The 15118-nt window shown below is 35.1% G+C and overlaps 1 protein-coding gene across 4 annotated transcripts in view; it reads right to left on the bottom strand.

Annotated features, from left to right (window-relative positions):
* The window catches only part of LOC134527337 (PX domain-containing protein kinase-like protein), a 160837-nt gene that overhangs the window by 34681 nt on the left and 111038 nt on the right, over nucleotides 1–15118 (bottom strand). Inside the window, exon 10 of one of the 4 annotated variants that reach the window (XM_063359923.1) lies at nucleotides 7280–7353. The exons of the other annotated variants lie outside the window; for them this stretch is intronic. Coding sequence (XP_063215993.1) covers nucleotides 7286–7353 — 68 coding nt within the window. The 3' untranslated portion in view covers nucleotides 7280–7285. Of the gene's footprint in view, nucleotides 1–7279; nucleotides 7354–15118 lie in introns of those variants that run through there. 4 annotated transcript variants of the gene reach the window in all.

Raw genomic sequence — 15118 nt, 5'->3', positions numbered from 1 at the left:
ATGGAGGGAATCATTACTTGGCGGCAGTATATTTTTTTATTAGTTATATTTTACAAATTAATGTAAAAGTTATTATTGTACAATTATTAATTTTGTGCACTCGAAATGGGAATCACCCTTAATAAACCACATTCAGACAGACATTCCTATGTGTACTTATTTGTAATTCTCAGTTGGATACCTTTCATAAGGTCAATCTTTGAGCAGTAAGTTATCCTAATTTATGCAGAAATATTTTCCTGGAGTGATATTTGGTTTAGTGATCAAGCCACTAATTCATAGATCCACAATAAAAATTAATCAGAAGCGTATCTGGTTAACCATATCAAAAGACACATGATAAGTTTCCCCTCTGGCCCTTTTAAAGACTATAAAGATATTTTTTTCTTCGTATGTTCTGGCCAACTCACACTTCCAAGGTACTTTGTTATGGTATGCTATATGTTCAACTTAAGAGGAGCTCAAGTGACTCTGTGTCAAGTGGTAGCATTTAGCGTAGTTTATGTTGTTGCCATGGTTTTCTTCATTAGTGGCCCTAAGGATAAAATAATTTAATTGATGTAAATTTTTATAACCATTTGTATTTTTTAAAGAAATTCTTTATTTTAATTTAATTAATTTCTACTTAGATTATGAGCTTTATGGCAGTTGCTAAAATTTACCATTTTTTATCAACCTATTTTTATTATGATGAACAAATCTCACTTACTACCTTTGATGAAATCTATTTCAGCAGTTTCTAAATGTGTGCTGCCAATTTGATAGTGTTGCCAATCATTGTTGCCCCCCATTCTTTTTCATCCGGCCCGCTCCAGCTGGCATCCTTTCCCGCATATGGTAATCTCCAGGCGTGCCAACTTTCTTTGGTCTTGTGATGTAAAGACTCTCTCTTACGGACCCCCCAGCAGTCACCTACATCAATCCCCTCTCTTCTTTCTCGCCTCCCACGCAGGCCGAACGACGACCTTCGAGATAAGACCTATCACTTAGCGAGGCCAGTGATGCCGCAGTATGCACGTTGCTTACAAACTCTGCCTCGTGTGTTAAAAGGCATGTACGCACTGGGTTGTCCTTTTCCCGGACAAATTACTCTACATTTTAGTACCTTCCTGAGCTAAAATATTGCTGAGACTCTCGTAAAAACAAATTGTGTACAAATTTTGTTGACATAAACATGACTATCTTCTGCTGGTCCCTACTTCAAGGCTCAGCCAGAATCAATAGCTTCATGTTTAAGTGATCTGTAGTATTAAAAGTGTTCTATGTTTTGTGGTATTTTCGAGGGAATTAGCCTTTCTCTTTCAGTACTCTAAAACTTGGCTGACAATTCCCAATTATGTTATTAACTTTTTCTGTGAGAAGTTGACTCAAGATGTGCTTAAGGGTAGCGTACCAAGCCAATATCCAAACATGCCTTTATAATTTAGCATTAGATGTTCTCAAAGAGTTTAATGTTTGTTGTTCTAAATACCAGGATAACCTGGCATTCACCAACCATATCATACATGAGACAAGTCAAGCCAACATTAAGCCACCCTTGCTAACTTAACCATGTTAAGAGACAGATTTACACATCTCACGTTGCTCTCGGCAAACAAGCTGAATTGGGTATACAAAGCAGAAATAGAAAAATGTTTACAACAAGCTCCTGCCTTGTCTTTAAGATTGAGAAACAGGTTAGCCTTGTTTCCAAAATAATGCCCAGAACAACCACAGTTACTGTGGCACAGACAAAAAATACCACCATCAGTAAGTTCACCATCTAACCCAAAGCTGCTGCAAGTTCATAACTAGAGTCCCGTAAAAATGGTTTTATTTTTCCTTAAATTTCGTTTTGAAAAAATCAAATTTCGGTTTTATTTCGCTGTTTTGGTTTTTCATGTTTACTTTAACTTTTGAGAATGGTTTTATGACCTACAAGTTTTGCTTGGCTAAATAATAGTGGCACGGCGTATACTCGTATACTGCACTCTAAAGTCAACACTATTGGCAAATAAAAATTGTAGGCTTGAAACAGCTCGGCACGGCCCGGTGCCGCCTAGCGCGCTGCCTCGGCACGGCCCGGTGTCGCCTAGCGCGCTGCCTCGGCACGGCCCGGTGTCGCCTAGCGCGCTGCCTCGGCACGGCATGTCTTAACTTAGTATTCTTTTAATATTTCTTGCTGCTGTTCTTTGTCCCGTTGACGCCGTATTCACTTGCTCTGCGGTCGTATTGCATTTGCTGAGCAGTGTAGTTACGGCAGTTAAAGGTCACTGATTTTGCTTATCAATCGGCGTAGTGCCATGTGTTCATGTTTACGAGTAGTAGAGGTGTAAAAGTAACGAAAAAAAGTGTACAGTGTACCCGTATGTATTCGTTACTATAACAATTAGTACTCGTTACTATCGTGTCACTACGTTACTCGTTACTTCTGATACCGCATAACATGCAATGTTATGTTGCAGCAACGAATCGAGTCGTATTGCGTACGCGTACAGTATGACGTCACGTAAATAATAATAAATAGAATATAAACAATTAACAATATTTGATAATTAACAGTTTTTGTTAACCAAGAAACAATTAAATCTCATTAGAGCGGTTTTTATCTCTTTTAAGATAAAAACAACAAAAAACGTGAAAATACGCGATAATAAATAACAAAAACATACATATTTCTAATTTGTAAAAAATACTTTCTTATAAACAGTAAAAAACTTGGACGACAAATTTCCATATTATACTTAATAAACAAACATCGTTCTTTGTAACGTAAATTCATCGAATATGCGCGCGCATGCGTAAAACATACGAAAAATGCGAGTAACGAAATCCAGCCGTGTGTAACGTTTCGTTACTCGATACTAGATGGCGCACCCGTTACTCAGTCAGTACCGAATACATACGGTTTGCTACACCTACAGCTCTAACGAGTAGGTTGCCAAGCCAGTCAAACGTAGTTGAAAGCATGAGGTTGTTAACTGTTCAACATGAAAGGAAGAATTAAAATTTTATATTTCTCTACAAGATTAATGTGTAAATACAGCGGGTTGAAAATCATGGCAGCTATATTGTGTTGAAAACATCGCCGGTATTTTTTATTAACTTTGTGTTGATGCTCAGGTACATTTTTCTCTTTTTAATTAGTTTATGATTGCAATTACTGCTTTCGTTTCAAATTGTAATGATTACGTGACGGGAATACTGTAAATCATTATTTACTTTCATTACTACAAAGCGGCCATGTTGAAACATAGAAAAATGGCGATGTGCCGTCAACGTCGTGTTTACTTGTTTTTCGCGATGTCTTGCATGGGTGGTCTAATTCATTATTATCAGTTTTATTTCTCGATGCTGTGCGATTTCGGTGTTTTGTCGCGAATTAAGGTAAATTGCGGTGTTATTTCGCGATATCGCGATTCGCGAAATTTCCGTGTCTCTATTCATAACACTTCCACCCGTTTGTTGCCATTGTTACCACCCCAACAGCCTCTACCCCCTTTCACCGCCCCTCACCATTCCAGCCTCATTTCAAATGCAATCTCATTATTTTTCACCATCCACCCCATACTTTTCAGTACCGCTATCATGGTGACTGTCATCCAGCCGGTTACTAATGTCACTTATTCTTGCTTTTTTCCTGAAATCATTCCACAGCATTTTCAACCTAGTCTTCCCGCTATGTTTTTACCCTTCACTACCATCACAACCAGTTTCAACCACTATAAACATACCCCTCTGTGGTTACATCCTCGCAAATTACCCTCTTCCCCCACAACCAATCTGCATCCATTGCTCCTCTGTCTCAAGTTTCACTTCATTTGACATCATCTTAGTTCAGTCGCTCAATTACCTATCACCCTCCAGGGCATCCTGAGTCTCTCTCACAAAATCCACCCCACCACTCTCAACCATTAAACCAACCTCAGAATCAGTCTCATGTATGATATGACTATCAATTCTATGGGAAAATTCCCCACCCCATTAAGCATCTACTTTCTAGGCTCCCTGAAACTATTGGTTTGGACCTCAAAAGGCTGATTAAATTTTTACATTACCTTCTCAAGTTACATCAGAAGGGGTACATTCCAGAAAAACAGTTGCTGGAAATTATTTTTTCTTTCATCCAACCACCAATGAGTGAGCACACCTCTCTGGCCATTGAGTGTAATTTTTCTTTTGACCAATATAATGCTGATGTTCTTAATTAGTTCATTCCTTGTCCTGAAAAATGCTGTTAAGTATTTTAAACAGTGATAACCTAAATTAACCTAACCAACCATTCACACTTCACAACAATTTACAGTATTTTTAATGTAGCTCACCTAACCCAGTTAATTATTTATGAAAGTGGTGCAAACAGAAAAAAAAAAAATAGTATTGAAAAAGTAATTTTTGAGCTAATGTTCCTTCATTGTCCCTAAATGTGTTTTAAATGCCACAAACCTAACTCAACCAAATATTCATATGAATTTACAGCATTTTAAATGTAGATAAGCTAACCTAGCCATCCCCACCATTTTAAATATTTTGTGCAGCTAACCGTCCACTCTGTTTTACATTATTTTTACTGTAGCTAATCTAATCTAATCTAATCTAACCAACCAACCCTTAAAATTACAACAGCTCATTTATAGGTAGGTTCAAACTGATCTTTAAATATAACAAGAGGGATTATATAGATTTCACAACTATTGTGTTTACTTACTGTAGGGTAGTTATTGTGTGAATAACAAAAAGCATATTTTTCTTTATACAATTTATTTTTCCATGGGGTAGTGTGAATAAACCTACCTCATGGTGTAGAGAAGATTTTATTGCATTCGTTACACGTTGTCGCCGAACTGTCCGATTCAGTGAAATAATCCCCAATAAGACTTGATTTTTACGCTTTAAAAATAGCGCCAATGATTTATCACAACTTCAGCTTGAACTAGCCATTTTACATGGTAAGTGAATGTTTACTCTTTGTCGTCATAACCTCACAACTGAAAGCATAGTAGCAACTCCGGCTGTGGTCACAACTGTATTGCCGTTGTTCATTTGTTCACTAAAATCAAATTACATCACCATTAATAGATAGGTTGATTATTCGTATTCACAGCGTGTTTGATAGCTTGCAGGCCATATCGCGACTCATAGAGAGCACTTCCTCATACCAATGTGTCTGTTTTTTAAGCTTCGCAACGCACGCAAAGCTTCGCATTACTTTCGAAGCTTCAAATGAAACTAATAGCAAATTTCCTGGCAAGTCGAATCAAATATCAAAAAAAGCTTCGATTAAATTTGGTACATCGACGCTTCACACAGGTCTAGAGTATATGCCCTGTTACAATTAATTACAATCAAATTGCACTATTTTGGTACAATAAGCAAAAGAAAGGTTTTATTTTAGTGTCATATTTGTTGAATAAAACATTTAATAATTTAAAAATAAAAAATTAGAAAATACAAACATTTTTTTGAAAAATGAAATTGGCCTAAAAAACACCATAAAATCTTGTCTTTACTAATAATAATTCAAAACATGTCCTTATTCTGCACACTTCTAAGAAGGCATTGACACATTAACTATGAAGTTTGTTTGCTACCAACAGTTCAAACCAATCATCCACTGTGTGACCAGCAACTCTGGTGATGCGGAGACTCATCCCACAGCACCACTCAAACCAGAGAGCTGACACTGCACTGACCAGGCAGCTTCATGCAGTACTACTGCACCTACCACAGACAGGCTGTGTCTACAACACTCATGCTCTGGGAACCTGGGCACTGCAGTCACTTCCTCATGAGACACATGCGACACATACACAAAACATACGTGTAATATTGCAGTAATAACAAGCAAACTATTCCTAACCTCCATAAAATCCCACCACCAATATTTCCTCACAGTAAATATACAAATTTCATCTCATTACTTTTATAGTAACATTGAACAAGACCTAGAAACAAACACAAATACAAACTAAACTACAAACTCAAAAACCAACTTATGAAATTACAAGGAGTATATTTTATTACTCACAATCGTTGAAAATAATAGATATTCATGACAAGATTCCAGGATACAACAATATTTCAAGACATCAAAGCGTGATCATCAAAACTATCATTGCTAACTTTGATATCCTACACAAAACATACACATCAACAACTGCATGGCACGTCAGAAATGGAGAATACTGAAAACAACTTAAACAAAAAAATAGTAACCTTAGCTAATGATTGGCATTCAAACACAATTCCAAAGCCACGACACAACACAACACGACACAACATTGCACAGCTGCACCAAAAGTACGACCTACAACACAAGTCAGTCCTGAGTCACCTACGTGATTACTGGTGCCCGCGCTCCGTGATCAACTGACCAGGCCTGGGGAGGGAATCAGACAGTAACACACACTCCCTGCTGTCGGACACACAGCCACAACACAACACAACACAACACCACCCTGCACAGCTGAGCCAAGAGTACGAACTGCAACACAACAAGTCAGCCTGAGGCACTGTTAAATATTAATTTCCAGCAATTCCAAAACAACTATACAGTTTACATAGTAATGTTTTTGTTTCCCCTCTACAAATTATGAAACTTTGTGTAATATACGTTTATTTTCAAGGTTTTGTTTTGTTTGTTTTTGCTTGTTGAATACAGGTTTTAAAACTGTGATTTTAAGGAAGTGATACAAAATACTTTTAAACTATTAGTTTTTTGAAAGAAAACAGTTTGAAGCAAATAATAAATTTTGACTATCTTAGATTTGATGTGAGAACTGAAATTTGGTCATCAAGGTGAATAAACAAGAATACATTCTAGAAAAAGAATAGTAATAATTGAACCTTACTAAAATGAAAAAAGCATTTCTGCTATTTGAATAGTTAGTTTAATATAAAGTTTTTAAAGGTTGTGTGATTAATTCATAAAAAAATATTCTGGACTAGATTGCAGTGCCTACGGTTTACAGTAATAAAGATTAGTATTATATTTGACTGAATTGAAGTCATTTTCAGAAGAAAGTAAATCGTTGATAGAAAAGTTATACAAGATAACCAGAATTTTCATCAACGTTGGAAATAAACAATTACGACCAAAGAGTACAATAAATCTAATGTCAATTTTGAATAAACAAGACAAGCCAGATACAGCCCTGAAGAGGCAGCGATTTCAAGACAATGGGTTCACCAGTTCCGAGCGAGTCCAGGACCTAGAAGAAAGAAGGAAGGAGGATCGTCAATTGGTGTGATCATACCAATAATCCACCCAGTTCAGCTGAATTCAACATTGGAACCTTACCTCGTCCTATGATTGGATTCCAGGACCAAGCAGAAGACCCCAACATGTGACGTGGATTACCGTCATGTGGAGAGCTGTTCAACACATTGATGTAGACAACGAAATATCAGGTAATAATACTGTGCTTCAATCGGATACTATAATTTTCCTGAAATTTACTGTTTATTTAACAGAGAGTATTTTGTGTCACTGTCAAAAATTTAAACCAAAATGCATTTTAAATACTTATGATCAAACCATTACATGTTAAGACATTCAATGATTTATCTTTATGATCTAGAGTTTCTAACATATCTTATTTATTCACTTGTAAAGTTTGATTTAATCATGAACTTAGGTTACTTTAATCCCAGAGCACTGAGTTCAAGTACGCATACTTTTATATGATTGGTAGTGAATTTAATTTCATACTAAGTCATTATTTTGAATATTACATTTTTAAGGAATATCTGATTTGTTTTCTTAGCAACGATTAGGATCCTTAGTAACCAACTTAAATTCATTTGAACCAAAACATATTTCATTCATTTTTTCTATTGGTGAATTAGGCTTCACCATTGATGTAAGGTACGTTGTTCACGTAATATAATTAAGAAAGCATTGATCATTAAATTCAGTTTCGATTTATATGAGAAAATTTTTTAATTTTGTTATTTTATGGTGCCTATTTCGAGCTTAATTAATCTTGATTTGTCAATTCCCAGAAGAAGATTGTTAAAATAAATTTAATTACATCTTAAGAGAATACACTATAGTTTTACCCACTTATGTAATTGAAATGTTTACATGTAAAGCATGAAGTTGTGTCATTACATCTTGGTTGTATATGACAAAAAACATTTACAAGTTCACACTACAGAACTTTGACAGCCCAACGAGATGCAGAGTTGTTACTCAAGTTTAATTCTAACTTAGCAGTGAGTACGTATTTCAAAAGAGGGTATAATATGTCGGAGGAAAACAGAGTAACTTATTTTTTAACGGGAAGTAAGGAAGGTTAAAGACCATCATCGGAGACAGACCCAACGGAAAATAGGGAAGGGAGACTTGAGGATGAAATAGACGTAGGTTAGGACACTGACTTAATACAAAGAGTAGTTGAGATAAATGTTCAGGGAGGTACGAGTTCATTTTCGAATATTGAACAGATGTTCAGGGTTTTACAACAGGCAAATCAGAAATTAATCAGGAAAGAACAGGAAAATCAGGAATGAATGAGGGAAGAACAGGAGAGGAAAAAGGGAAAGAATAATCAGGAAGGAACATGAAAACCTGGAATGATTCAGGAAGGAACAGGGAAAAAAAAATTAGATATGTAGATAGAAAAAATTGCACAAATAAGAGAAGTAGTCATGGAAAGGTTAGATGAATTTTCTCGACATATTGACAGTAAATTACATAAAATTCAAGAGATACAAAAAGTCACTTAGGAACAATTATTTAATAAAATTGGGGAATTAGAGAAGAAAATAAGACAATTCTATGTAATTCACGAAGTAAAGACATCTTAGAACAAAGAACTATTGTAATTCATGTAGTAAAGACATCTCAGAACAAAGAACTATTGTTCAGGAAAATGTGAGTGTAGGTAGTTCGACAGAAGTACACCCAGAAAACACTATAAACGTTGGAAGTCTAACACAACTGGTAACTGAACCACTCATTGCAATTCATCATCCAGCTAAAAAATAGTTAGATATGGGGCCAACATACACAAGAAAAGAGTAATTAAAATTCTAAGCAATTCTTATGACAGTTCAAGGATTATTGCAGTGTATTTGAACTAACCGAAGGAAAAAAGGTGAAATAAGTAAGCAATTGTCTAAAAAATTCTGCATATTTTTGGTGGGAATCATTACAAAAGAAGGAAAATGATTACGATACTTTCTGGAAAATGTTCATACAACAATTTTGGAACACACGTATACAATACGACTTATGAATACAACTTCACTCTGAGAAATTTGACCCTTAAAGAAATAAGGGTTTAGAAGCGCACATTAGTGCAATACACGAGCGTAACAAGGTACATGGACTGCAACATGGAGGATGAAGAATTTATAGCAATGATATTATCGCAACTTCCTATAAAGTATCAATTACAACTGACAGGCAGGCAGTCCAATAACATCTTAGATTTTAAAGAGCAGTTGCTGACTTATGACAGACTTGAAAAGTTAGATAGGAATAACATACACATGGAAGGAAATGAGAATAAGCCTGGGTAGAGAATCACAAAGTGACGCACACCCCATGAAGTCAGACACACAGCACAGTTGTGCCAAGAGTACAAACTATAACACATCAAGTCAGTTCTGAGGCACCTACATGTGTACTGGTGCCCATGCTCCGTGATCATGTGATCAAGCCTGGGAAGAGAATCACAAAGTTATTCACACCCTCTTGATGTTGGACACACCGCTGCACTTATAGTTGATGCCACTTGCTTTTATTCATTATATATATAAATTTATAGGTAATTCTGATAGGAAGCTTTTTTTCTGCAGGAAAAATAATAATAAAAAATTCACAAATTATTATCTGCTTCCTGGTATGTTTTCAAATCATTCTTTAAGAAGGTGATACTTCAAGTAGTTAAAAAGAACACTATCGTTTTAACAAGTGGTTAGGTTAGGTACATTGAAAATACTGGTAAATTGTAAGAACAGTTAGCCATGTGGATCAGCTGCAACTGAGAACAAACAGATTCTGTTTGTTGAATGAATAATCTACAAAATAAATGTTATCTTTAAAAGATTTGTGCAATGGGAGTGCATGACTTGATGTAAGTTTTTGGACATACGCCATTGCTAAGAACTTTTTCTGTTTGAAGAAAAACTAATAAATAAAATAAATAAATAAAAATACTCAAAAAAAGACAAAAAACACACAAAATTAAGCAAACAATTGCTGTTGTCAACAAGGATATGAACACCACAAAATATTCCGAAACAGGAATTTGGTCAGCAAACAAACAAAGAAAAACAAAGAAAAATGTACTAAGAGAACGAAAAAATCCCCACAAATGATGACAACACAAAAATATTGAAACCCAAAATAATTCAGCATAACAGTTGAAGCGAGACAAAAAACATGACAAAACGAAAAGACAAACAAATACAATAGTTTTACCTAAACAGAATATTTTACCTAAACGGAATATTTTGTGGTGTTCATATCCTTGTTGACAACAGCAATTGTTTGCTTAATTTTGTGTGTTTTTTGTCTTTTTTTGAGTATTTTTATTTATTTATTTTATTTATTAGTTTTTCTTCAAACAGAAAAAGTTCTAAGCAATGGCGTATGTCCAAAAACTTACATCAAGCTACAAAATAAATGTCTGGTGTTTTTTTTTTTTAACTTGTACAAGAAAATAAATTATGTAATATATATAATTTGTAAATATTGTGTTGTTTTATTTCTTGTACCTGGTTGTATAAAAATGTTTTTGTGATTTTTGTAATTTGTATATTAATAAATCAAAGTTTTTAATAAATAATTATTTTTATTAATTCCTGAACAGTTTAAAAGTTTTCATTAGTTAGGAGACCGGGATTTACCTCGAAGGTGCTTAAAAGTGGAGACAGAACTAAGTGACACAGCTATTAAGGCTGGGAAGGGTCAGTATGTGGGGGAGGGGGTAGGTCTACTGAAGTCAAAGGTCATGTGAAAGTGAAGCGTGCGTTTGGGACGCATAAACTGGACTGGGATAGAAAGGGTGAAAAAAGGGGGGGAGGGGGGAGTTAAACCATTGCACCCTTAGCACGTATCATTCGTAGTTATCAAATGAGCTAGTAAGATGTGTCATGCCAGCTATGAGGAGATTGCTGAGGAGGAGTCCTATGTGAGCTGGGGGGAGGCTAGCGACCTGGAAGAAGCACTTGCGATGGACGAAGACGAAGAGCCCAGGGAAGATATCACGGATGTACTGTGAACACCTCTACTCTGACTGAGGAGGATATTGCTCCTGTGGTAGGAGGGATATAAGGCACATATCCCGAAATATCGTCTTTGGGGCTGTGTGAGCAAATAGTTGTGTGGACAGAGTATTTGATGGTTAGTATGGAACGTACTGCGAAGCGGGCTATTGTGAAGGGGGATCGTTAGTGCCCAATGAATCGCACTGTGTTAGCGAGGGGATAAGATTGTATGAAGGTGGGTGTGTGTATTTATTTTACTAAATAGTTTTATATATTTTTTCATATTTTATTTACTTCTAATTCTTGTCTTAACTTTAAAAAATATACTATTTTCATGTGATACGAAGTGCATCTCACAGTGGCGGTAATGACTGAGGTGAATGTTGTAACTACATCATACACACTCTAGTGATCAGACATCAAATTGAAACACAAATTTTTGGAGAGGGAACACATTACATACTCTACAAATATGAATCAACGTCATATTTGTTTGTAGCATAATATCATAGTGTACAATTGAGGCTGCATGTGTTTTTCCCTTTCATTAAAAAAAATTACGGAAATGGATATATGTATATGCAAACATTTAAAATACTGGCTGACATGCAGCTTTCTGAACACAAATACGCAAACATTGACTTGGAGAAGAGTAAAAAGACAATATATACGCAAACATTTTAAATATCTGCTTCCATGCAGCTTTTAAATAAGAGTATGCAAACATGATCATGCCTAGAAGAGCTTCTTACTTGTAAGTGAGGACTCTGAAAATTTCTGGTCCTGAACAATGTAAGCTTGAGTAAATTATTAAATTAAATTTGATAGCAGAAAAGTTATTACTTTACTTAAGCCTTTGAATCCACAATGATGAGGCGATTAATTTTATTTGTAATATAGATCTCAGACTACGCATATAATCATTATATATTATGTCTTTAAGAAAAAAATGGTGGTCACAACCACAATCATAAAGAAAATGACTGTGGATTTAGTGGATTTTTTTGTCTATATAAGGTTCATAACAACACTGGTAGGAAATATAAGTGCAATGCATAGGAGTGGGAAGTTCGATTGAAAGAGGTGTAATGTTCTAGAAAACAAAATGGTGGATGTTACATCTTAATTCAAAAAGGTGGAAAGTTCGAGAAAACAATATGGCGTAATCTAAGATGGCTTCCGGAAGAGACGTAATCCAATATGGCGGCCTCCAGCATACAATGCCTTTTCAATTTTATTAAATTTGTATTATTATCTATTTTGATAATAAATTTATTTTTAAGATGGTGGACATAATGAAAAGTGGAGTGGGGCGTTCAATTGAAAAAGGCGGAAATTTTTAAGAAAACAAAATGGCGGACATGATGTCATAATTCAAAAAGGTGGAAATTTCAAGAAAACAAAATGATGGAATCCAAAATCACTGCCAGAAGTGACCTAATCCAAGATAACCATCTCCAGCAGAAGAAAACAAAATGGCTGCCTCCAATAGATGGCACATGTATCATTTTATCAATTTTTTATTATTATTTATTTTGGTAATAAATATATTTTTAAGCTGGTGGGCATAACGAAAAGTGTAATGCATATGAATGGGTGTTCAATGATGAAACGAAAAGTGCAACGCACAGATGAGGCGTTCAATTGAAAAGGGCGGAAATTTCTAGAAAACAAAATGGCGGATATGTCATAATTCAAAAAGGGGAATTTTGTGCATAATGAGGCCTATTATGAGGTGTTTATGCAGCCGGAAGTGACGTAATCCACAATGGCCACCGGAGTTGACGTAATCCACAATGGCCACCAAAATTGACATAATCCAAGATGGCCACCAGAATTGACATAATCCAAGATGGCCGTTGTGGCTCCCTGAATACATAAATAGGCTAAATGACAGGTATAGGAATTTACAGGTTGAACTGGCACTATACAAAAAAGGAGAATAGACCCTATTTGGGGAACTTGCAACACCACAGTGTAGATAATATTACATGTAGAAGATCTCTCTTTTAACCCCTAATATTGCGCTATATATATGTGCATTACTCTCTGAATATGTTACAAACTATGAATGAATAAATATAATTTTTTTCTGCACAATTATCAATTAAATATTTTATTTAACTTGACGGAAAACAAACAAAACAATGAAAAAACTAATGACAAATATTAGTAACACAATATATAGGCAATATCAACATTTGCATCAATTTCTAATTAAAACCTAACACAATACTATTTTTATTTAATACAATTACTTACTCCTGTTTGGTTCATATCCACATGCACATAGCAACAAATATAGGAAAATTTTATTAGTTTAGGCACCAATCATAACACAAAAGTTTTACTAATGTGATTTTATGTGATTCGCAAAATATTATCTGTTGTAGTAACTATCAATTGAGTCCATACTTAATATTAAATCATTGAAAAATTCATGACTTATAAATTTTAATAAATTTACCTATAGTTCAGAATTTTGTAATTCTGATCCTAACTATGTACTTCCAAACTTTACTGGCTTTGAAATTAAACAATGGCTTGGATCAACAAATTAACTGGGTAACTGGCCGATTAATTTGGCATTGCCGAAAATACTGTAACAATCCAGATTACAGCCTTCCCCATGCAATCCAGTAATAATAATTTGTTATAAGTTTGTATCATATTTTAGGTTAGGTTATCAAATGATGTAAAGTTTTTCCTTTTAGAAGTTATTGTGAACGTAATTTACCAGGTTTAATGTTCTTATTTTTATAATTCATAAGGGTTTGTTTTTTTTTGCTAACTCATGGTGGCCACTCACAGTCACCAAAAATATTCCCTGAGTTTTCCCTGATTTCCCTGATTAAAAATTCAAAATTTCCCTGATATTTACAATTACAAAAAAACATACTTTTGATGAAAAAATATAATATTATAGAAAGAGATTACTCATATTTTAGCACCCTGCTGTATTTTCTTCATTATATACATACGGAAGTTCGTTAAATAACATAATACATTTTAAATATGTCACTTTACATTATAGCGTCCCTTTCAATGACCTGCAGTCTGTGTTTTGTTTTATGTCTAGATACTGGAAAAATTCGCGAATTCATTTCGCAATAGGCTAAAATACAAATAGTTATACCTCAGTGCTGCCCCTGTTATTGGCTCACTACTCACCTGGATGACTCTGGGCCAATGAGAAACACCCGACCAAAGCTTTATCAAATCTCAGGCTGCTACGTTGGAACGTCTCACAAGACAGCAGCCAATGAGTGGGTGGCATTTGACCGAGAGTACGCATAACTATGGAGTTCATCCTACAGGTCATTGAACCCGCAAATTTTTCCTGTCCCTAGTAATGGGGTATTTCAGTGACGAGCACTCAAACATTTTTTCACACAACGTTTGATAACTGTTCTTACATTCATTTTTGAAGTGTAACATTTATAGTTGTGAAATATTCTTAGTCATAGTACTCTCAACAAGGGATAACAGTACAGTGCAAATTTTACCTTGTGTTTGATTTAAAAATGAAACAACTAATAGATATATCTTCACTGCATTACAATCAGTACTCCCATCTGTAGCTAAAGCAAAAGGTCCACTTACTAAAGATTCAACAGTTTTAATTTAGTTTCACCAGCCATATACTCCACTAAGGCAGATGTTTTTTGCTCTCGCACAGCTGTATTTCTGTGCAATTTATGAGTCCGGAAACATAGCTCTATACAAATTACCCGAATGATCGGCTACTGCTATCGGTAAATTGTGTTCTACCAAAAAACTTGGGAAAACAATAACTCTGCGTTTGTTACTTTCGTTTCTTCAGATGTAGCGAAAAACGACGATATAGATTTATTGCTCGTCACGGCTTTAAAATGTTCTGCATGTTTCTTTGATTCAATATGCCGTCTACAGTCATCCC

The sequence above is a fragment of the Bacillus rossius genome, chromosome 1 (assembly GCF_032445375.1).
Source record: "Bacillus rossius redtenbacheri isolate Brsri chromosome 1, Brsri_v3, whole genome shotgun sequence".
In the NCBI taxonomy this organism is placed as follows: domain Eukaryota; kingdom Metazoa; phylum Arthropoda; class Insecta; order Phasmatodea; family Bacillidae; genus Bacillus; species Bacillus rossius.
This window is presented reverse-complemented; position numbering and strand designations above follow the sequence as displayed.